A 26,215-nucleotide genomic window follows, 5' to 3' on the forward strand; every position below is an offset into this window, starting at 1 on the left:
GTTATGCTGAATGCTGTCCTGGTGAATAAATCTGAAGCTGGAGTGTGGCTCAGCTGAATCTAATACTGCAGTATATTCGACTATTCAGATGCCCTGGATGAGACTTGTTTGCCTTTACTGTAGGAATATAGAACCAAGTTTGCAGTACAGGAGCTTCAAATGGGAACACATGGTAATAAGTGCCTTTTAATGTAAAATTCATCTTCTGTTTAAAAACAATTTAGTACCATCCCCCCCATGTGAATATTTCATGCAATATGTCTATGAAATGGACTTCTCAGATTAATTTACAAATCAATTCAGTAATACCAGCTAAAGATGCCGTATATAAAAGGTATTATCTATGAAGAGTAGTAATTAAAAATGAAGTATCAAGAATAATGTTTCATAAGATGGCTTTGTAGACAAAATAAAACCTATTATATATGAAGACCTAAGTATAAAAGTAAATGATTCAAAAGAGGTGAGTAGTAGCAACCAGAAAAATAAACACCAAAGAAGAGATATTACCTGCTACAACTATCAAAGGGAGATTAAGTTACTACTTGCTGTAAAGCAGAAAAACTTCAAGTGGAGTGGAGAGGAGGTTTCTGACTAAATCCAATTAGATAATATAATAAATTGCTTTTGATACCCCCAAATCTCATTTTAATACTTGGAAATGCATTACTGATGCAGCTCACAACCCCTCCATGATATGGGAGAGTGTTTTTAAGAGTTGGTAGTCACATCAAAAAAAAATCATCACCCTGTTGCCAATATGGTGAGGTACTCCCTGAACTGGGTTGGTCTTTGGACGCCAGACTTAACAGTCCATTACAGAGACTATATAGGGAGCATCTCCCAGGTGGTAGGACTTGATAGAGCTTGCTCTTCAATGGCATGGCTTTCAAAAACCTAGTCATGTCAATACCAGGTAAAGACAACAGAATAAGATTTAAGGCAGCCACTGACTATTTCTCCTTAGTAAAAGTGGTATGGATAATACAAACCAACCAGGCTGTCCCTAGCTACCACAATAGGGTTTGAGAAATCATCTTTCAATACAAATCAACTACCAGGAAACCTCAAGATCTCTGGGAGTTGCCACATGGTAACATGAGAAGTGATTTTAGATGATGTCCTTCCGTTTTGATACATGCCCTTTGAACGCTTTAGTTTGTGTAAATAGACAACAAGGTTTCTGAGGAGGTAACCAATTTTTTAAATAGGTAACACATTTTTGCATAAAAATGGAGAAAATATTTTGACAGCTGCTGTTTCTATTTGACTATTATGATTTTCTTGGATGGATGACTAAGCATAAATGAATGGGTGAAAATACAGTAGTTACATAATGGTGCTATTGTATTCTCCAAAATAGGGGGCAAGCACTGAGATGATTATTTCAAGTAAGTCAATTTCTAGAATAATCTAGACTAAGGACTTTTGCGGGTTATTTGATAACATTGAAGTCAAAGCTATAATTTTTCATCAGTGGAAAAATTTCACTAAATGTGCTACCTTGACCACATGAAATAATTCTATCTGTGGCTAATATATGCTTAATAAAATGATCTGATATATTAATTATATGACATGCTATAAGTACACACACTACTTTCTTAGTACAACTGTCTTCATAATAGCTATGATACTACAAATTTATCCTACAAGATTACAAGATTTCTCCTTGATATAATGGCAGAGCTATAAAGTTTAAATTGCTTTAGCAGGGAAGTATGCTCTAAAAAGTATATAACTGAATTGATGGGCTAAGAATAACAAAAAGAACTATACCAATCATGTCTTATCTAAGCTCGAACCCAAAGAAAAGATATCTACGTACACTTCACTATGGAAGTAAAACAATCTCTACATGTCTCTATCTATCTACGTACGTGTGTATGTATGTACGTGTGTATATATCTATCCATCTCTATCTCTCTGTCTGTCTACTGCTGGACATGACTGATGTGCTGATTAGTTTTACTGAACTGTTTTTTTTTTCTCCTTCTGTCTATTTTACTTCTTTATCATAAGGTAAAGCTTTACCGATTGCAGAAGGCAAAGAAAGAGTTATTGGGAAAGAATGGTACTGTAAAAACAAAAGATATTTAAAAAAAATTAAAACTATGCAATACAAATGCATAAAACTACTTTGCAACATTAAAAGATTTAAGCCTAAGTAACTTTAGTTACTTTTATTTAAAGGATAAGCTGAGTTGGCAAACAATTTACTTCATTTTAAAAATATCATTGGTAATTTTGTGTTTAGGTGCATTACGGGAAAAAACTGACAAAAATAATGACTGCCTCAAAACAAAGTTCCCAGGTCAATTTTCAATAACTTACCACATCTTCAACAGGATTGTTGCCTGGTAAAATATCCACCTGAATGGATACAGTGTCCACAATGCTCTTCCGTCTGGAAAGTCGATCTTCATCTAGAAAAAAATGGTAGATTTTTTTTCCATCACAAACAAAACTCAATTTTTATTTTTAATCTTGTTTTTTACACTTAAAAAAAAGAGTACTAGTATTCTCTACCTAGAGAAAATATGAAAAAGAAAGTTCAAGAATGTATTTAGTTAAAGGTGGTGAGTTATAAGCTTTGTCCTTCATCATCCCCTCTTCTCTAGTTTTTAATATTTTTCCTCCATATTACCCGATCTACAGACATATATCTATCTCCAAAACAGATTTCATTATTTCCTCCCTTAAACCCATCTCTTTGTTTTCCTATTGCTATTGAGGGTATCACCACCCTTACAGTAATCCTAGTCCAGGTTTTCGACCTCAGTGTGGTCTTTAGCTCCTTGTTCTCACTGTCGTTTCTTTTTCTACAACATATCTTATATAAAAAGCCTTCTCTCCACTCACAAAGCCACCAACCCGGAACAGGCCCTCATCAACTCTTATTCTGTCTTCTGACAAGGACCTTGCCTCTAATTACCTTTCATCTTAACTATTACAAGACTATTAATTGCCATTCTGCCTCAACTTTCTCTCTATTCCAATGTGTCCTCCACACAACTCCTACAGTAATTTTTAGAAAGTATGGGCTTGACCATGTCAACCCTCCACTTAACATACTCCAGTGATTCCCTATTACCTCCACGATCAAAAATAAACTTCTCTATGTAGCATATAAAGTTCTTCACGACATGGTCCCTTGCTGCCTTTACAGTCTTTTTACAATCTTGTTTTGCTGCCTATTTGTTTTTCTTTATACACAGAACTCATCTCTTATCTCTGTGCCTTTGTATTGGCTGTTCTTCATGCCTGGAATGCTTTCCTTTCCTTACCTCCATCTCTTAGAATCCTTCTTCAGGAAGCCTTGAGTTATTTTACCCTCCCCCCCCATCCCCTCCTCCTGTGGCTAGTACGTATCCTTCTAGGGGGTATATTTTTTTTAACTTGTCTTTACTTCATTACTGTCATATTATCTTTGACATTTGTTAGCTTTAGCCAGTTGTCAACATAAACTATTCTGTTAATGTCATATCTACAAATTTCTTATTTACACAATTAATTGGGTAAGGGAAACACTGCATTAAATTTTTTACATATTACGCAAATTTAAATGCAAATTTCAGAGTTTTTCCCCCTTTTTTGTATGAAATCAAGTGTCATCTAAGGACTGACAGTGGAAATTATAAGCCTCATTTTCATCTTTGATTGTTTTAATTAACTTTTCTTAGTATATCAGTCTTTTTCACAGAGTCCAGCATTCACCAATCCTATATTCCAGCTACTACAGAGAATCTAATCACTGGTATACTTGATAGAGGAAAAAAGAAGAGAAACAGTCAATTATTCAGAATGTCTAAGGTTATTTTCCACTCACTCTGAATATATTTTATATATAGATATACACGTACATGTTGCCTCTCTGGTTAAATGCAATTAGTTCCCACTGGCTCTCATGCTGTTCTCTATGTACCTTCCTAGTTTCTTTTTTTTCATCAGTCAAACTTCTTGGAGACTAACAGTCTAAACATGATGGCTACATCCACCCTCCTTACCACGCATTTTTTCAAGATTTGGAATTATCTATGTTTATCCTAACCAATTATATATTGATTTTCATTTCCAACACTCTTCTGAATCTGTTTTTTGAAAGTCATAAATGACCTCCTACTTACTAAATTATATGATCCTTTTCATATTGGCAGCATGAAAAGTGATGACCACTACTCTCTTCTTTTGGTTGAAACAACAGACATAGAATTATCCTGCTTCTTCATACCTCAGAGAATCAGAGTTTGAAGGGATTTCAAAGGTCCAGCTCATACTAGAATAAACTGTTCCTCCAGCAAAAAGCTCTGGTAATGACTTTCAGGTACAGGACAGAAAAGATGATCTCTCCTTAAACAACTTCTATGTCTCCTTTGCGGGGTCATATTGTCTTTCTGGACATGGTAAGCAGTTAACTAATACATTTTGATTAACTGAACCTACAGAATACTTAAGTCTTCTTCTCCAAGGCTGTGTTCCATCTAACCTATATGAATCTTATATGCACATAGCTATTTCATTCTAGAATGTGAGCTCCTTAAGGACAGGGACAATGTTTTTTTTTCTTCCTTCTTCGTTTCCTTACCTAGAATGTGCCCCCATATCTACCAAATGAAATTCTATACATCCTTCAAAGGCTAGTACAAATATCATTTTTCTTTATATTCTTCATTGATTATGCCAGACAGAAGTGATCTCCTCTACTTGAGAACTCTGATGGCATGCTGTTTTTATTCATATGCCACTTTTCCTGAGTCTCCCCTCCCTCCCAATTGTCCTTATCTTCTCATTGAGACTGTAAGCTCCTTATATGTGGATATACTGTCTCCCCCAAGAGAATGTAAATTCCTTGAGGGCAGAGACTATTTCATTTTGTTTAAATCTACAGCATCTAATACACTGCCTGGAATATAATGCTGGTCTACTGATGTACCACTTTGTATTACCAAGGCACCCACTTGTATCTTTCATTTAGCAGGCTAATCAATACATATTTCTTAGTTGAATGAAGGTGCAGTGAAGAAATATTTGTTAGTTACACTGTGATAAGCATTTTGTGTTACCTTGTCAAAGGACTCCAATTTAAATTATCCCCTTGATCTTCTGAGGAACATTCTTACCGTTAAATTTGGTCTTTCAATCTGTCTTTACGTTATTTCTATGTACTATAATGTTAATGCCTGAAAATCATTGTATTTGTAAAAGCTGAACCTAAAAAAGACTGGATAAATCTGTGTCCAAAGCTTTTGAATTGTTTTGTAATTTGTTTTTAGTCTCTATTCATGACCAATAAGGCTCATAAGAATTAAGACTCGTCAGTAAGTAATGACTAAAAGGGATCTCTAAATAGTTAGGAAAAAAAGCAAAGGACCCCTACCCACAACTTCTCCCTCAACCCCAAACCAAAAACAAATAACCCCCACCAAAACCCTAATTTTAGATTAAAGGTGGCAACTTGAAGAACAGAAAAAGACAGAATCGTATGAGGGATGTTTGTTATTTTTTAAAGCAAACTAATCAACGTAAGTAGAAATAGGGTAAAGAAAGCCAAAGAACCTCAACGAAAAAGCTATGAAAAGGGCAAACAAACAAAAAACCTCAAGGGGAAGCTCTGCTGTTTTATTTTTAAAACCTTATTCTTTTCACCCAAGAAAAGGAAAAAAAAATTTTCAAGATATATTTTATGATTAACTTTTGTTACAATTGTGGCTGGTAACTATTATACAATAATCTGTCTCCTGACGAGACTTAGAATGAGGAAGGACCCAAGTATAAATATAAGCAGAGCACAATTCAACGTTTCCATAAAAGTAAACAGGCTCCCCAAAGTACACATTTTCCCACTGATAGCATCCAATGGGCAACATTCCTCACATATTAGCCAGCTTGGTCCTGCTCCTATTTTTCAAAGATCATTAAAATGTAACATATTCTTTGGGAACTATCTGATTCCTTACTAAATTGTAAAGGATTCAGATAGCATTAATGAAGAGTCACTTGGGCTCTGTATCCTGATTATTAAAAAAAAAAAAGGTTATTTCCCCAAGATCCTTTGTATCACTACTTCAAGTTCAATAAGACCATCTTCTATTCTGTAAATGCTATTTTATCTTTTCATTCCTCCTTGAAGTATCTTAGACATTCACTAAGTATAAAGGTACACCCTCATGTTTACTTTTTTCTTATTTAAAAATATGACCTCACTTTCAGAAATAGTATTGAGACTTACAATCCACTGCTATTAACAATACTTTGCTGCCACCTTGTGTACCTGTGTATAATACACATTACATAACTTTAAAATGTATGTATATGTATCTTACACATATCTCTTTTCAAGTAACTATAAAAGTTACTTTAGCTAATGATTAAATTTGCAAATGAACTAAGAAAACTAGCTTAGCAGTGGACAAAACCACTGGGCAAAATTCTTGGTTAAGACTATAATACAGAGCTAATTAGAAAGCTAAATTATGTATATAGTATCCTATCCCTTTTGTGCAACTTCATAAAAGTTATTTAGCTGCATATGAAAATTTTAAGATTTATAATTTAATAGAAAGACTATTGATCAGAAAACTAAATTTTACCTCTACAGAAGAAAATAAAGTATACCCAAAATATATATTTACATTCTTTTTGACTAGGAGATGTGTATGGAGGGGATCCTAACCTAAAAGAATTTTTTTTTTACTAGATTTTGTAATGAAAAAGATCATTTTTTATTGCCTTCAAGGAAAACAAAAACATTCAACATGAGAAAAGATTTAGATGAAAATGATTTTATTAATAGGGGAAACTAGGAGGTACAATGGATAGCATGCTGGGCTTAGAGTCCTAAAGTACAAATCCAGCCACAGACACTTACTAGCTAGGTGACCCTAGGCAAGTCATTAAACCTTTGTTTGCCTTAATTTCCTCATCTTTAAAATAGATATAATCATAGCACCTACATCATAAGGTCCTTGTGGGGATCACATGAGATAATATCTGTAAAAAAATGTACTAGGCATAATGCCAAGCACACAGTAGGAACTATATAAATATCAGCTATTATTATTGTTGTTATTAAAAACTGAGGCCTCAAAAATGTTAATGAAAGAACACTTAAATGTCGTAAGACATGCCTCTGCAGATCCAATACACATGCATGCATGAAAAATAAGCCAATGAACACATTAGGGTGTTCACTCAGGTGAGAGGCAAAAACATTTATATTATTCTCACGTATGATTTAACGCAATAGTTATTCTTTATATGCCATTAAATGGTCTTACCTGGCTGTTTATAAAAAAAAAAAATCTGCATAGCTCTGAAGAGTTAAGTTTCTAATCATGTGCCTTAATAAATATTCCCCTAGGAAGGGAAGTGTTTTACATTCAGACTAACAGTAATGTTTTATGAGATTTAACCAGTATGACTGAACTAGAATCTGGTGAAGAAGGACATTAACATAACTTCTCTAGTATTAGCGAATGCCTGCATGTGTTGTTGTTCAGTCATTTCAGTCATATCCTACTCTTCATGACCCCATTTTGGGGTTTTCTTGGCAGAGATACTGGAGCGATTTGCCATTTCTTTCTCTAGCTCATTTTATAGATGAGGAAATTGAGGCAAACAGGGTGAAGTGACTTGCCCAAGGTCACACAGCTTGTGTCTGAGGTCAGATTTGAACTTGGGAAGATCAGTATTCCTGACTCCAGGCCCAGGACTCTACCTACAACACCACCTAACTGCTCTTGATATTCCTTGACATTACTAAAATTAAAAAGTAAATCTCAACAAGAAAACCAGAATCTTAAAAAAGTGACCTGTGTTACAACATGGTTTTTTATGTACTGTATACTTGTCTATACTGTATACTTCTGAAGGACCTAAACATATGAATGGGTACAGCTACCTTTTTCCCATTGCCAGAAGGGACGTTTTTGCACTACTGCCAAAGGGGATCACATCTAAACCCAACCTCACCTTCTCTGCCAAACATTTTGAAAATTTAGCATGTATCCAATTTCCTTGCCCTTAGCACTACTAACCCTTCAACATCTTGCAACCATACACTAGCAAAACTGTACCCTCGAAATTTACTAACAACTTCCTTAAGTTTTCAAGTTCTCATCCTCTCTGACCTTGTGACATTTGAGACTAGTGATTAACCTTTTATCTTGGAAATTCTCCTTTCTTTGTGCTTCTGAAACATTAAACTCTACTGAATTGTATCTTCAACCTTCTGAACTACTTATTTGTCTCATTTCTCATTTTTTAAAGTTCTTTTCTTCCTGATAAATATGTACTCCCATAGCCTTGGTGTTATTCTTTTCTCTATTAAATTGACCACTCTAGATTTTTTCTCATAGCTTCAACCATCATATCTATATAGAGATCTTTTATATCTAGCCTTCATCTTTCAGCCAAGAGCAGCTGATCTCATTTTTCTCCCCAAAGGATAATTTCACTTCTTTATAATACATCACATCACCTTAAGTACCACTTGTCCAAAATAACACTGTATATTTTATTACAGGAAAGCTGTATGTACCTCTTCTAACTTACCCTTAGATTGGTACCCATCCACTACTTGTTTCAATGGAATCTCTATTCCAATTGCTACATGCTAGCTTTGTATTAAGTACCCGAAGTTCAAAACATTAGAATTGTCCTTACTTTATCCCTTTGTTCCACTCCTCAGTATTTTGCAACTGAACTTCATTTCTAAGCTATTTTCCCCCTTAGATAGGCAACATACTTAAAGCCTCAGGACATCTGAGGCAGTAGAGGACCCACTCCAAAGAAGATTCAAATTCAGCACAAATCCTGGGCATCACAGGACAAAAGGTATTGCAGAGGCAGTGCTACCAAGGGCTTAGAGCTTCCGAACTCAGTTCCACATGTAAGGCAGCTCTTAAACAGGCAACATCTGCCACAGTACTGGGATAATGCTATAGAGCTAGCATCAAGTGTAAGTTTGACTTCAGTAGGCCATTAATTATTTACTGATAAAGATGCCTGACAGAACTCTCTGATATCTCTACCAGTCGCCTCCACCCCAGCTCCCCATTTTTCCATAGAAACTGACCTCACTGCCCTATGGTGGCAGTGTTTAGAGTTATCATAAGACTTGGGTGGGGGGGGGACAGGGGAGGGAGGAGGGACCTTATCATCTTGTTCTTCCCTAATAATATCGTGGGTAGGGGGTCAGCTAGGTGGCGCAGTGAGTAGTGCACCAGCCCTGGAGTCAGGGGCACCTGAGTTCAAATCTGACCTCAGACACTTGACACACTTACTAGCTGTGTCACCCTGGCAAGTCACTTAACCCCAACAGCCGTGCCTTCCCCCCTCCAAAAAACAACAACAAAAAAAAAACACTCAACAATATCGTGTGTAACCACCTGAATCCTGCTCCCCATAGCTGAGTTAATATCTGCTGGTATGAAAATCCCTTCTTTCCCTAACCCTTAAACCCTAAATCTACACAAAGAGTCCATATCTTCCGTTTGCCTTCCTACTGCTTTGTATCCTTTCACCCCTGTTCTCCAAAGTTAGAAAAACTTCCAGAACCACACTGGAACTTTTTGCTTCACACTCTTTTCATTTTCTTTGTCTAAATGGAATCTTGGATTTCCCTAGAGTCTATCTCATCACTGACCATACTCTGAAGTACTGGAAGCCATTCTTCATGTTCCCACTTCTTTTAATAGTCAAACTCAGGGAAAGCATCATGTATACTCTTGCCTCCATTTTCTCACCTCTCCCTCATTTCTCAATCACTAGTAAGTATAACTTAACTGAAACTGTTCTCTTTGACATTACCAATGGTTTTTTAACTGTTAGATAAATAGCCTTTTTCAGTCTTCATTCTATTTGACCTTTCTGAAGCTTTGGATGTTTTGGTCACATCTTCTTCTGGGTACTAATTACTCTCTCTTCTTTTGGCTTCAGTGACTCTGCTTTCTCAATTCTCCTACTTGCCAAATGTTCTTTCTCCGTCTCCTTTGCTGGATCATCATCCTATTCTCAAACATCCAGCTAAGGCCACTTTCTTTTCTCTCTACAAGTTCTCTGGGTGGTCTCATCAACCCATAGGTTCAAGTATCATTTCTATGCAGATAACTTCCAAATCCATTTATTTAACTCACACCTCTCTCCTGACATTTATTTCCATATTCCAAACTAAAAACTGGGTATGTCCCATCAAGTGGCTGACCTATCAGAATCTTGAATTTAATACGTCCAAAATGGAACTCATTATATTCCTTCAATCATATTCCTCCTCCAACTACCCTTTTCCTGTACAGGGTATCTCGACCCTTTCAGTCTTCCAAAATTTCAACCTTGGTGTCATCCTTTGGCTTCCTTCTCTCTTATTCCCCATATCCAATCAATTACTAACTCCTGGCAATTCTACTTCCATGACATATATTACATCCATCCCCTGCTCTCCGCTTGCCAGGCCACCATCCTAATTTAAGGCCTCATCATCTCTAGCCCAGAGTACTACAACAGCCTCCAGATTATTCTCCTTCTTCCAGACTCCTCTTTTTTTACTTCGTCTTCCACACGGTAACAAATTAATATTCCTTAAGTACATGTATGACCACATTTCTGTACTCAAAAACTTTTCCACTGCCTGGGCCATGGCCATGGTATTTAAATTCTCTACAATTTGGCTCCCATCTACCCTTCCAGACCTGTTTCAAAATGATCTCCTTTGTGTCCTTTACTTTTCAGCCAAACTGCCCACACCTAGCAATTCCTGAAACTTAATCCCATCTCTCATCTTTAAGTCTTTGCACAGGTTATTTTCCATGACTAAAATGCACCCTCTATTTACCTCCAACACCAGCTCAAGTACTACAGTTATTAGTGCTCTCCTTCCTCAGTTTTGCACATATTTCCCCCATGTCAACAGACTAGTAGTCCACAAAGTGGAATGCAAGTGCAGTGTGTTGCACCAAGTAGGAACATAATAAAGGTATTCTGAACAGATTTCATGGCAAAATTCTGAACATACTATTAAAGAGATTGTTATGACAGACATTCAGAAAATCTATGAACATATTCACAGATATATCTTAAATTTTAGTACAGCAAAATGACATAGTTAAGTAATTTTGGAATTGTTTTGAATCGCCAACCCTACAGAGCTATAATTAATGACTTGATATCGACTTGGAAGGTCTGCAGTGGAGTGGCCCAGTGATGTATCCTTGATCATGAGCTATTTAACTATTAATAACTTGGTTAAAGGTCTAGATGTATGTTAAAAACTTCAGAGGACACAAAGCTCTGAAGTTATCATTTGTTGCTGTTCTGTTGTTTCAGTTGTGACTGACTCTACGTGATCCCATTTGGGGTTTTTTTGGCAAAAGATACTGGTTTGCCAGTTTTCTCTCCATTGGATCCATTTTGTCAGGCAATCAGAGGTTAAGTGACTTGTCCAGGGGTCACAAAGCTAGGAAGTGTCAGTCTGATGCTGGATTTGAACTCAGATTTTGCTGACTCCAGGCCCAGTGCTTTATCCACTGAGCCACCAGCTGTATCAGGTGCTTCTAGTTATCATACTAAAAGGCAAAGGCAGTATTCAAAAAGATCTCACCAAGCAAGATTATTGTGCCAAATATATTAAGAAATTTAATAGGAATAAACAATCAATGTTACAAATACAAAAACGAGAAAGCATAGACAGTAGTTCATGTGACTAAGATTTTGGAGTTTTAGAGGACTAAAAGCTCAATATGAATTAATTTCAAAGCAACCATGAAAAAGCTAGGGCAATTTTAGGTTACAGGAGTCCAAGACTAAGGAAATAATATTCTCATTGTACTCTATTTTTGGATCACATCTGGAAGCACTGTGCTCTTTAATGAACACTTTAGAAGGCAAATTTTCAGGGTAGGGTGATCAGGAAGGTAAAATGTCTCAATACCATACCATTTTAGGATGGTTTAAGAGAATTCTGTAAATGGTTGGGTTTAGCCTGAAGAAGAGAAAGAGTGTAAATGGGCTACCTGATTAGAGGTCTCCAAACAAATAATTATGGTACACTCTAGAAGGGATTTTTGTTCAGGTTTAGATTGCACTAGGTGGTCTCTAAGATCCCTTCCAACTTCAAGATTTTATTTTCACGTGGTTTCTATTGGTTTACCAAAGTTCAAATAATTAGAATAAAGTACTATAAAATATACATATAAATTTTACTGAAGAACTGTGTTCTATATTAAAAAGAGCAATACAGCGGCAATCAGGGAACACGGATTCTATTTCCTGCTACCAACTAGCCATATGACCTTGAGCAAATAATTTTACTTCCATGGGCCTCAATTTCCTCAACTAGAAAATGAGTATTTTGACCTGATTCATTTATTAGGTCCCTTCTAGCTCTAACATTCTATGATCATTCATTGTTCATTATTGACTCAGAAGTAAAATAAAGATTTTGCAATCCCTAATGATTATCATTAAGAAAATCAATTATCATTATATAGCATTTTTTAAATCTAGTGATTTTATCCAAGTTTAAATCTTAGACAAATGACAGTTCACTACAAAAGTCACAATATATTTTGGGTTATTTCCTCTTCTCAAAAAAACAGACTGTTCTTGAATATATTTGATAACATTAAAAAGCATCTGTAAAATATCAAAACTATATTCAAGGTGATATGCAAACTATAAGAAAAAGAACATTAGATATGCCTCTTTTAAAAAAATGACATTTAAAAACTATCCCTCAAAACTCTCATACATATATGCATGATAAACACAGAACAGAATTAGAAAGATATACAAAGCTGCAATTCACAGGTAAGCAAGAATTTCCTGAAGAAAGAAGTTACAATTTAATAACTAATTGGCCTGAAGGGGATCACTATATTTTCTCATTTTATTTACTTTAAGTATACTGTGTATATGTGAACACACACCACTGAGTAATTCAGTAACAGCAAAGCCTAAGGAAACAGGAAAGTTCTTACACACTCATATCTACTAAGATTTTCAGAGGCTATTTGATAAAGTATTGGATGAAAAAACTAATCATTTTTAAAAAGAGAAATGCAACAACTAAATTGAAATTACATATATCTAAGAATTTAAAAAAGAAACAGGGAGGAGTGAACAAAAAAGGAAAAATAAACTATGGCTATAGGAAAGGTTAAGAATAACCACTAAGTTCACAACTACATAGAACAGTATTCTGGTCCAGTTCTACAAATCTTCTAAAAGCATTCTTATTTTAAGCTAGGTGCGTACTTTCCTACAGGGCAGCAAGGGAAAGGAGAGGCAAAACTGACGCTTGGATTTACCTTTGCGCTTGTGTCTGTGTTTATGAGGTTTTTTGCCTGAAGGAAACAAAGCTAAATCCAAAAATTTCATAAAAATGGAAAAAAAATGAAGTGTTATCATTACTAAGTTCTATTACTATGTTTTATTCTAAATATTTGCATTTCCCCAAGAATTCCTGAGGAACAGAATATGGGAAAGTAAAATATTAAAAATTTACATTGTCATTGAAATTATACTGCAGACTATGATTAAGCATAACTATTACAACAGTACACATTCTGTATAAATAAGCTATGGTGATACGGAGAAAAAATTACTATTTTAATGATAGTCTCATTAAACTACTAATTATAATGAAAATAGTATTCTCTTAAGGAATATATCTATGCACCATTTCACTGAATTTTATCTGAAAATTCAAATTCAAACTAAGAAATAAACAAAAAATACGACATTAACTATATACACCAAATTTGGGGAAAATTGGTATTTCTGGGAGATCTCATTTGTGTAAGAAAAACGATTAATTCATATCAGGAACAAAACAAACTGAATGATCTCAGAGTTTGTACAAGTTTCACTTTTTGTTACTTCAAAAGCTAACATTTTTGTCACAGACTAATCTGATTTACAGTATAAAACAAAATAATAATGTTCACATTTCCTTTTGGACAAGTAAAATGAAGGGAAAAAAGCTAACCAGTAGAAGTGACAGCAACATATCTCCTAATGTACAATGTTCCTTTATTTTTTAATCTACAGCCAAGAGTACCTCATTCATTTGAGACTGTACAGAGTTAATGCACAATGGAAAAGACTGGTTTTACTGAGCTTAGCATTTATACCTTTATGAGAAAATTAAAGCATCAGATGAAAAAGTACCCATTCTTTGATTTGAGGTATACAATTTCTGAAAGCAAGACAACACACTACCTCATTTTAACCTATAGAGTATTTTCTTCTTTTCAAGAATGTGGACACAATAGTGATTAAGTATACCTTTCCATTGCTTATAGGAGGAAATGTTACTATGCTGATAGTCCTAAAGTGAGCATAATACTTACTTCTGTCAGTTATTTGATTATGTTAAGGACCTGTAACTTGGTTAGTGTGGGTCTTTCCTCCACTGATGCAGATCACAACTCACAGCACCACACTTTAGTTAGATGATCTTTGCAAGTTGCTGGGAATGAACAAATTTATCTTCCTACCGGCCAGCTTCCTGGTGATGAGCCTTTCTGATTTTTAACTAAGTTAGAGCTAAGACAGCAGATATGTAGTCTGCTTTGATGATTCTAGTCCTTGTACCCTGCTACAACACAAGAGAATTTAAATTTATGCTTTGCTAGAAAAGCCTTTAAGAAACCAGGATCACCTCCAAGCTATGATAAGGCACTGAAGTGACTTTTCACAGTCCTCATCTTAAATACCTCTGTCAAAAACATATTTTCTGTCATTAGGTTTAGCTAAAGAAACAGATGTATTGTCACTAAACAATTCTGTACAACTGTCCTAAATGAAATTAAAAAAAACAGGTTTCAAGGGGAAAAAAATATTTATTTTAATTGCACATAACTGTCAGGCAAGTAATGCTATAGTAAATCAGAGATTTCTAGGAATCATCATATAAAGGTATGGTGAGTAGTACCATGTACTGTCTTTCAAAAAAAAAATTCTAACATATCTTAAGAGATCAAATATTTAAGAGAAAAGTAAACTTTACAAGCTACCCCAATAATCTTCTGAAGAAAACTGATACAATGCGCATATATATACATATATACGTGTGTGTGTGTATATATATGTATACACACACAGAATAAATTTGTAATACCAATATGAAAGAACATGATGAACTCAAATGCTACTCTAAAAATATTTAATTATTCTCATCTTACCTGTTACTTGTGGCACATATGGCACTGTCAGCCTTTCCACACTATATCCACTACCACCTAATGATTCTGCAATCTTGTTAGTCAAGAAATACAAATTTTTTTCGTGTTTCTCTAGAGATTTTGGAAGCCTGTGAAAATAAAGTTTGTTCTTATTTGTTGATATTTTATACTTCAATGCAGATAGATGAAAACATAGAGGCCAAGAAACTAATACTTTCAGTATTAACTCTGTTGCTGATTTCACAACTATACCCTAGTGGAAGAAGAGAAGAGATAGTACAGGCAATAATGGGAAAATATGTAAAGGAGCTTGCAACACTTTAAACAATTATTCAAAGCAGTCATCAAAAATATACTAGTTGATTTTGTTGTACTGACTACTATTATAAAAAGAACTAACTTTGAAAATACTGGTTTTTTGCTCTTTGATTGAGTTCATACTATAAACACTAAGTTATTAATGATCACTGAATTTAATTTTAACTTTTCTAGCAATCAGAAATCTAAATGGGAAATAAAAAGGAAAGGGAGACTTCTGAATTTATATATAGTGAATTTATCTTACCCAGCTAAATTCCTAGGTTCATTGCTTAAAGCTAGAAGGCAACTTAGAATTCAAGTCCAACTCCCTCATTTTCCACAAAAGGAACTGAAGCCCATACGGAATAAGTGACTTCCACAAGGCCACAAAGTGTTAAGTAGCAGAATCAGGACTTAAACCCATGTCCCCAGACTCCAAAACCACAAAGAAAGTTCTTCCTTTGTTTCATGAAACTTCACATCACATAACTGCTTCTATTAATACTGGAGTGCAGTTTGGCCAAATCTCTCTTTCAGGAGGGAGGACGGAAGGGAGAATAGAATACATAGATTATTAATCTAGTCAACAATGTAACAATGATTGTTATCTGTAATGGAAAGTCACAAGTAAGACCCTAAGTTCTCTAAAATAAACATATTTCAAAATGTTCTCAATGGTGAGATATTATCCTGAGACACACATGTTAACTGCAAGTTTTTGACCACTAGTTAAAAATCAATTAATCAACACATGTTTTATTAAGCACCTCTGATGGTGTCACAGGCATTGTACAAGGCAGTGAAAAAACAAAAAGAAAGAATGAAAAAAATCCCTACTTGCAAGGAACTTACAAAATAATTTGCCACAAGGCAAATACTTCTTTGTTTTTAAAATTGCCTTTAAATTTGTGAGGATCTACATTTCAAAATTCAAAACTGAAAATAACCCCTAGTTCAGTGGAAGAAAGGTTATAGGAAATAATTAGTATAAAACACTAAAAATCTGGTAATCTTTGTACTCTAAATAAAAAAAAAAATTTAACATACATGCACTTGTCTCTGAAAATATGTTCTGGTAGAAAATAGGGAGCTTCCATTGTTCTTGTTTCAATAACCTGAAAAATATTTTTAAAAATTAATACTCAAAAGTGCCTTAAATTTATTTATTAATTTTTTTAAAAAATTATTTTAAAATGTGTAAGCAAATACTTCAATTTAAAGATAAATATATGTATGACATCCTATGTACAGAATTCAGCCTACTTCTATCAACTTCATTTTAAACTCATAACTTAAAAACATCTCATCTCTTATAGTTAAATCAAGATATTAATGAAAAACAAAATTTTTTACTTCAAAAGCACAGATTAATCCTTTACAGGACGTTAAATATAGTAGCAGCCAGTGAAGATACACAGAGTATTTATTCTCCCAGACATCATTTATTTTTTAAACTTTGCCAACAACCTATTCCTTCAAACTTGTCTTGACAGAGGATATTAACTAGACATTTTATGTAACAATTCCTCAGCAATACTACGTAGCTAGCATATATACTGCACTAATTGTGTTCCATTTTAGGGAGGGATGGATTCAATATGGCAACCTGGGCACATAGCAAATTCTTAAAAATGGGATTTTTTTTTTACCAGAAAATTAATTTCAAAGATAAAAAGTAATGCTGGACAGAGTTCTTCAGCCAGGTAAATAAAACACTTTTAAGAGTGTATTAAACCTTCAGGTCACCATTTAATAATAATTTTAAGATTAGCTGACTAAATATACTTAAGCATCCTTAGAGAATACTAAGCTTAGTTGACAATCAGCATATTCACCTTGCAGGAAATGTTTCCATCAAAAGTATGATTTAAAAATAAAAGCCATAACAATAAAAGTCATTCCCCAATTATGAAATGGTCAAAGGATATGAACAGGCAGTTTTCAGAGGAAGAAATTAAAGATATCTATAGGCATATGAAAAAATGCTCTAAATCACTACTGATTAGAGAAAAGCAAATCAAAACAACTCTTAGGTACCACATATCTCCTGTCAGACTGGCTAACACGACAAAACAGCAAAATGATAAATGCTGGAGAGGATGTGGGAAAATTGGAACATTAATACATTGTTGGTGGAGTTGTGAACAGATCCAGCCATTCTGGAGAACAATTTGGAACGATGCCCAAAGGGCTATAAAAATGTAAATTATCTTTGACCCAGCAATATCACTCCTAGGGATATATCCGAAAGAGATCACACAAGTGGGAAAGAGACCTGTATGTACAAAAATATTTACAGCTGCTCCTTTTGTGGTGGCAAAGAATTGGAAATCAAAGGGATGCCTATCAACTGGGGAATAGCTAAACAAGTTGTGGTATATCAATGTAACAGAATACTATTGTGCTATAAGAAATGCAGAAGATACGGACTTCATAATAACCTGGGAAGACCTACATGATCTGATGCTGAGTGAGAGGAGCAGAACCAGGAGAACATTATACACAACCACAGACATATTGATTCTGTGATGACTAACTTTTGATAGACTTGGCTCTCCTCAGCAATACAAGGCTCAAAAACAGCTCCAAAGGACTCATGATGGAATAAGCTATCTACATCCAGAGAAAGAACTGTGGAGTCTCAATGCAGATTGAGGCAAACTATTTGCTCTCTCTTTTTGGTTTTGTTTCTTCTCTCTCATGATTCCTTCCATTGGTCATAATTCTTCTTTGTAACTTGTGTAAATAAGTTTAATGTGAAGGTTTATATAGAATCTATATCGGACTGCATGCCGTCTTGGGGGGGAAGGGGGCAGGGGAGGGAAGGGAAGAAAATTTGAAACTCACTAACATATAAAACTAAGTGTTGTAAACTAAAAATAAAAAAAAATCTAATAAAAAAATAAAATAAAATAATAAAAGCCATAATATAATAAAATTACACAGATTTAACCTTGAACTGAAGCATGTGTGCATACAGTTAAATGATAATGATAATAAGTGTTCTACATGTTAAAGGAAAGGATATTAAAAGATAAGCAATTATTGGAAAAATGCTGATATATCATATATTACATTAACTGTTACACAGAATAAGTACCAGTAATCTGACATTCCATAAAACAAAAACAGGCATACTGAATTAAAAGACATACTGAAGAAATTACCTTGCTCACATGCTGGCAAAAAGCAGGAACGGCTATCATTTGACTTAAAAAGTTGAGGTATGCTCCAACTAACGCCATAACAGCACAGCGATGGAACATGGGCAAATTATCCTCATTAATGATGGCATTATCCTTTAATGAGAAACAAATATGAGCAGTCCAAATAATATTGCTTGAGCATTTTTTTCTGGAAAAAATATGCATTAAAATACTATATATATATATATATACATATACATATATATATAAAACTTAGCAGAATAATGTCTATTTACAAAGAGATATAATAAAATGAAAATTTTGAGGTATAAATTAATGATTACTCAGAATTTCTAAGTCTTTTTATTAAAGAACTTACATATTTCTGTACTGATAAGCTATGATCAGCATCAATTCATAGTCTAACACCAGGAAAAGGAAACAGTATCTCAAAGACCTTTGAAAAATTCCATTTAGATAAGTTACCTGTAAAGCAATGGCTACTCTTATAAGATCAATAACCACTTCTTCATTGGCCAGTTCAATAGTTATAAGAGCAAGAGATGTATAGAGTAATTCAAAATTTTTCTGAACATTGTCTTCTTCCTTACAGCCCAAATAAATGTGCCGGTATAACAGCTGACCATTCTGAAAAGACATTAGAAAAAAAGATATCCTTTACTTTAAACCAATTCATTTAAAAGAAGGTCATTAATAGGCATATGATCATCAGCTAGGAAAAACTTAACTGAAATTATTAAAACTATGATAGAGAGAATAGAAGTAAAGGATTATGTTGATTCAGTTCAATTAACTCTTAACAGAATCAGTGCATTTGGAGTTAAAGCAGCTGGCTTCAAATTCCAAATCGCTACCTGCTACCTATGTGAATTAACTAAATTATTTAATCTTTCTGGACCTCAGCTTCCTGACTTATAAAATGGGAAAACAGAATAGACTAAAGCAAGGAGTCCAAACCTTTTTATGTCATGTACCCTATTTCTGGAAGGAAGTCTGCTAAAGTCTTACTGACTACTTCTCAAGACAAAGTTTTAATGGTATAATATAAAATACAAAGGAAATAAGTTATATAGATAAACAACTATCAAAATAATAATTTTTTAAAAAGTTAATGCACTCCAGGATAAGAACCAATGATTGATTCCTTCCAGCTATAAATCCTATCCACAAAAAATAAAGTGAAACAAAAGCAAAAAACCCAAAACATTTGTGGAAGCTGCTGTCCTTGGCAATTCATTGTAGGAGTAAGGAACCTACAATCTAACAGGGAAGTTAAAATATATATATCTAAAGAATCATCATGCAAATTAGAATCTAAGTGCAAAGGAGATGTTTTAAGTCTAAGTACTGACCAATAGAGAAGCAGGCCTATAATCAGGAAGACCTGAGTTCAAATGTGACCTCAGACATTTACTAGTTGAATAACTCTGGGCAAGTCACTTAACCTTTGTTTGCTTCAGCTTTCTTATCTGTAAAAAGAGTATAACAGCACCTACCTCTCCAAGAGTTGTTAAGACAATCAAATAATCAAATGAAATAGTAATTGTAAAGTGACTGGCACACAGTAAGAGATTTTATATAGATAGATAGACAGATAGATAGATATTATAAAATATATATGCTGTCTGTTATTTGTGTTTAGTGCTGAGATAAAAAAAAGATGAAGACCTGATGATAAATTCCTATTTTATACATTAAAACTAATCAAAACACTAGATCCTCTTAATGTTCAAGTATATCTGCAAAGAAATTATGATTGAAAATGAGATGCCTGTTATCTGATAAACATTAATTAAATGACTATTTCGTTTTAAAAGAAATCACAAGATGAGGCAAGTGGCAAGCGGAAAACGGTAAGATAAGGGAGGGGAATCAAGAGGGAGGGTAAACTGGGGAAGTCAGTGGTAAAAACAAAACTCTGTTGAGGAGTGGAAGGGGAAAGGGAGAAATAAAAGCATAAAGAGGGGAGAAATAGGATGGAGAAAAAGACACAGAAATCATAACTGTGAATGTGAATGGGATGAACTCTCCCATAAAATGGAAGCAGAGAGCAGAATGGATTAAAAACCATAATCCTACAATATGCTATTTACAAGAAACACATGTGAAACAGGGTGATACACACAGGGTAAAGGTAAAAGGCTGGAGTAAAATATATTGCGCTTCAGTTAAAGTAAAAAAAGCAGGGGGTAGCAATCCTAATCTCAGACAAAGCAAAAGTAAAGATGGATTTAATTAAAAGAGATAAGGAAGGACACTACGTCCTGCTAAAAGGGACCATAAACAATGAAACAATATAATTGTTTAACATATATGCACCAAGTGGTATGCCACACAAATTCTTGGAGGACAGGTTAAGGGAGTTACAGGAAGAAACAGACAGCAAAACTATAATAATGGGAGACCTTAACCTCCCCCTCTCTGAACTTGATAAATCTAGCCTCAAAATAAATAAGAAAGGAGTTAAAGAGGTGAACAGAATTTTAGAAAAGGTAGATATGATAGACCTCTGGAGAAAACTGAATGGGGATAAAAAGGAATATACTTTCTTCTCAGCGGTGCATGGCACATACTCAAAAATTGACCATGTATTGGGGCATAAAAACCTAACAATCCAGTGCAGAAAGGCAAAGGTAGTCAAAGCATACTTTTCAGATCATGATGCAATAAAAATTATTTGTAATAAAGAACCATGGAAAACAAGCTAGAAATTAATTGGAAACTAAATAATCTAATTCTAAAGAATGAGTGGGACAAAGAAGAAATCGGAGAAACAATTAATAACTTCATTCAAGAGAATGATAATGATGAGACAATATACCAAAACTTATGGGATGCAGCAGAAGCAATTCTTAGGGGAAGTTTTATATCTCTAAATGCTTACATGAATAAAATAGAGAAAAAGGAGATCAATGAATTGGGCATGCAACTGAAAAAGCTAGAAAAAGAACAAACTGAAAATCCCCAATTAAATACCAAATTAGAAATTCTGAAAATCAAAGGAGAGATTAATAAAATTGAAACCAAGAAAACTACTGAATTGTTAAATAAAGCAAAGAGCTGGTTTTATTAAAAAAAACAATAAAACTGATAAACCTTTGGTTAATCTGACTAAAAAAAGAAAGAAGAAAATCAAATTACCAGTTATCAAAAATGAAAAGGGTGAATTCACCTCTAATGAAGAGGAAATCAAAACAATAACTAGGGATTATTTTGCCCAATTGTATGCCCATAAATTTGACAACCTTAGGGATATGGATGAATATCTACAAAAACATAAACTGCCCAAGTTAACAGAAAAAGGAAGTAAAATTTCTAAATAACCCCATCTTAGAAAAAGAAATTGAGCATGCCATCAAAGAACTCCCTAGGAAAAAATCTCCAGGGCCAGATGGTTCTACTTGTGAATTCTATCAAACATTTAAAGAACAATTAATTCCTATACTTTGTAGACTATTTGGGAAAATAGGTGAAAAAGGAGTCCTACCAAATTCTTTTTATGACACAAATATGGTACTAATACCCAAACCAGGTAGAGTCAAAACAGAGAAAGAAAATTATAGACCAATTTCCCTAATGAATATTGATGCAAAAATTTTAAATAAAATGTTAGCAAAAAGACTGCAGCAACTTATCACGAGAATAATACACTATGACTAGGTAGAATTTATTCCAGGAATGCAAGGCTGGTTCAATATTAGGAAAATTATTAGCATAACTGACCATATCAACAACAAAACTAGCAGAAACCATATAATCATCTCAATAGATGCAGAAAAAGCCTTTGACAAAATACAACACCCATTCCTATTAAAAACACTACAAAGCATAGGAATAAATGGAGCCTTCCTTAATATTATAAATAGCATCTAGCTAAAACCACCAATAAGCATTATTTGTAATGGGGATAAGCTAGATGCATTCCTAGTAAGATGAGGGGTGAAGCAAGGATATCCATTATCACCCCTACTATTCAATTTGGTACTAGAAACTTTAGCTGTAGCAATAAGAGAAGAAAAATAAATTGAAGGAATTAGAATAGGCAAAGAAGAAACTAAATTATCACTTTTTGCACATGATGTGATGATTTACTTAGTGAATCCTAGAGAATCAAGTAAAAAACTACTTGAAATAATAAACAACTTTAACAAAGTTGCAGGATATAAAATAAACCCACATAAATCCTCAGCATTCCTATACATTACTAACAAAGCCCACAAGCAAGAGACGGAAAGAGAAATTCCATTCAAAGTCACTGTAGACACTATAAAATATTTGGGAGTCTATCTGCCAAGACAAACCCAGGGAATATATGAACATAATTATGAAACAGTTTTCACGCGAATAAAGTCAGATCTAAATAAACGGAAAAAATATCAGTTGCTCATGGTTAGGCCAAGCTAATATAATAAAAATGACAATTTTACCTAAATTAATCTATCTATTCAGTGCCATACCAATCAAACTACCAAAAAATTATTTTACAGAGCTGGATAAAATAGTAACAAAATTCACCTGGAAGAACAAGAGGTCTAGAATATCTAAGGTATTAATGAAAAGAAATGCTAGGGAAGGCGGCCTAGCCATACCAGATATTAAACTGTACTATAAAGCAGCAGTCCTCAAAACTACCTGGTACTGGCTAAGAAACAAAGTCATGGATCAGTGGAATAGGATAGGTACACAAGATGGAGAAGTCAACGACTATAGCAATCTACTCTTTGATAAACCCAAAGAATCCAGCCTCTGAGCTAAGAATTCACTATTCCACAAAAACTGCTGGGGAAATTGGAAAATGGTAGGGCAGAAACTGGGCATAGACCAATATCTTACACCATATACCACAATAAAGTCAAAATGGGTTCATGATTTAGGAATAAAGGCTGATACTATAAGCAGTTTGGGAGAGCAAGGAATAGTTTACCTGTCAGATCTATGGGAAAGGGAAGAATTCATGACCCAACAAGAGATAGAGCCTTATAAAATGCAAAATGGATAATTTTGATTATGCTAAACTGAAAAGTTTTTGCATAAACAAAGCCAATGCAACAAAGATTAAGAGGGAAGCAGAAAAGTGGGAGAAAATCTTTACAACCAATGTCTCTGATAAAGGCCTTACATCTAAAATATACAGGGAACTGAGTCAAATTTATAGGAATACAAGTCATTCCCCAATTGAGAAATTGTCAAAGGATATGAACAGACAGTTTTCAGAGGAAGAAATTAAAGATATCTATACACATATGAAAAAATGCTCTAAATCACTATTGATTGGAGAAATGCAAATCAAAACAACTCTTAGGTACCACATCTCTCCTGTAAGATTGGCTAAAATGACAAAACAGGAAAATGATAAATGCTGGAGAGGATGTGGGAAAATTGGAACATTGTTACATTGCTGGTGGAGTTGTGAACTGATCCAGCCATTCTGAAGAGCAATTTGGAACTATGCCCAAAAGGCTATAAAAATGTTCATACCCTTTGACCTAGCAATACCACTTCTAGGGTTGTATCCCAAAGAGATCACACAAGTGAGAAAGGACTCAAATGTACAAAAATACTTAAGCTGGCTCTTTTCATAGTAGCTAAGAATTGGAAATCGAGGGGATGCCCATCAATTTGGGAATAGCTGAACAAGTTGTGGTATACGAAGGTAATGGAATACTATTGTGCTATAAGAAATGGGGATGATACGGACTTCATAACAACCTGGAAAAACCTACACAATATAATGCTGAGTGAGTGGAGCAGAACCAGGAGAACATTATACACAGCCACAGATATATGGATTCTGTGAGGACTAACCCTGATAGACTTTGCTCTTCCCAGCAACACAAGGTGCAAAGACAACTCCAAAAGACTCACGATGGAGAATGCTATCTACATACAGAGAAATAACTATTAATTATGAATGCAGATTGAGGCACACTTTATGCTTGCCCTTTTTTCTTCTCTTTTGTTTTTGGGTTTGTTTGTTTATTTTGGTTCTGTTTCTTCTTTCTCATGATTCATTCCATTGGTCATAATTCTTCTTCACAACTTGACTAGTGTGTAAATAAGTTCAATGTGAAGTTACACATAGAAGATATATCGGATTCCATGCCGTCTTGGGGAGGGGGTGGGGGGAAAGAAAATCTGGAACTCACTTTGTGAGAAAAATGTTTTGCAATCAACTTTGCTAAAGTTGTTAATTATGTCAACTAGTTTTTTAGTTGATTCTCTAAGTAAAGTACCATTATATCATCTGCAAAGAGTGATAGTTTTGTTTCCTCACTGCCTATTCTAATTCTTCAATGTCTTTTTTTTCTTATTGCTATAACTAGCATTTCTAGTACAATACTGAGTAATAGTGGCGATAATGGGCACCCCTGATTTCACTGAAAAGGTTTCTAACTTATCTCCATTACAGATAATGTTTGCTGGTGGTTTTAGATAAATATTACTTATCATTTTAAGGAAAGCTCCACTGATTCTTATGCTTCTAGTGTTTTAATAGGGATAAGTGTTGTATTTTGTCAAGAGCTTTTTCTGTATCTATTGAGATAATCATATGATTTCTGTTGGTTTTGTTTTAATATGGCCAATCATGCTGATACTTTTCCTAATACTGAAATACCCTTAGATTTCTGTGAGAGAAATGATTACTAATAACAATGATTTTAGAAGATCCAGAGTTTTCCCCCTTTTTCTAAAGTACTTATTTCAAAGATCAGCCTCAAAAGGACAGGACTGTTGACAGTAGATAGGAATAACATTCTCCTCAATCTAGGTATTGCTACCCCACCTAGCCTTACAAGGAATTTAAAGTGAAACTCCAGCCCATTGTGCTCTACAGCTGGATTTTTTTCTAAATCATCAGCTGTCTAGAAGAAGTGGTTCCCAACCCCTCTTAAATCTTGAGCCTTCTTTCTAATGATTATTTCCAATTTATCTTGCTTGTGTCTTTTTTGTACATTGTTGTCTATATGCTGTCTCTCCCATTACACTGTGAGCTCCCTGAGGGCAAGGATTGTCTTTTGCTGTTTTCTGTACTCTCAGCACTTGGAACAGTGTCTGAAAATTGTAGGCATTTAATAAATGTTTCCCCTCCTTGACCACTGCCTTGTCATAGCGGAGGGACCTGCAAAGCTCAACAGAAACTATGAAATGTATTGCACATAAGTCAATGAAACCAGGATGAGAAGTTATAGTGGAGAATCCTAACAAAAGGTGATCCACTAGAGAAGGAAATAGCAAGCCACTCCAGTATCTTTACCCAACTACTTCTGTTTCATTGATTACACTAAAGTCTTTGATTGTGTGGGGATCACAACAAAATGTGGCAAGTCCTCAAAGAGGTGGGAGTACCAGATCATCTTACTTGTCTCATGAGGAACCTGTATATGGGCTGCAAAGCAACAGTTAGAACTAAGCATGGAACAACTGACTGGTTTAAGATCGGAAAAGCAGTATGAAAGGCTGTACAGTGTCACCTTGTTTATTCAATTTATATACAAGGTGGAATATCAGGCTGGATGAATCAAAAGATGTAATTAAGGTTGCTGGAAGAAATAACAACAATCTCTG

General features: G+C 34.5%; 1 protein-coding gene across 4 annotated transcripts in view; it reads right to left on the minus strand.

Annotated features, from left to right (window-relative positions):
• The window catches only part of EFR3A (EFR3 homolog A), a 154,125-nt gene that overhangs the window by 22,565 nt on the left and 105,345 nt on the right, over positions 1-26,215 (minus strand). For all 4 annotated transcript variants that reach the window (XM_036755090.1, XM_036755071.1, XM_036755080.1 and 1 more), the window contains 5 exons: positions 19,115-19,276; positions 18,650-18,781; positions 16,530-16,597; positions 15,183-15,310; positions 2,335-2,426 (listed from right to left, as the gene is read on the minus strand). In XM_036755090.1, the coding sequence (XP_036610985.1) occupies positions 2,335-2,426; positions 15,183-15,310; positions 16,530-16,597; positions 18,650-18,781; positions 19,115-19,276 (582 nt within the window). The remainder of the gene's footprint in view (positions 1-2,334; positions 2,427-15,182; positions 15,311-16,529; positions 16,598-18,649; positions 18,782-19,114; positions 19,277-26,215) is intronic.

This window comes from Trichosurus vulpecula, chromosome 1, assembly GCF_011100635.1.
Source record: "Trichosurus vulpecula isolate mTriVul1 chromosome 1, mTriVul1.pri, whole genome shotgun sequence".
NCBI lineage: Eukaryota > Metazoa > Chordata > Mammalia > Diprotodontia > Phalangeridae > Trichosurus > Trichosurus vulpecula.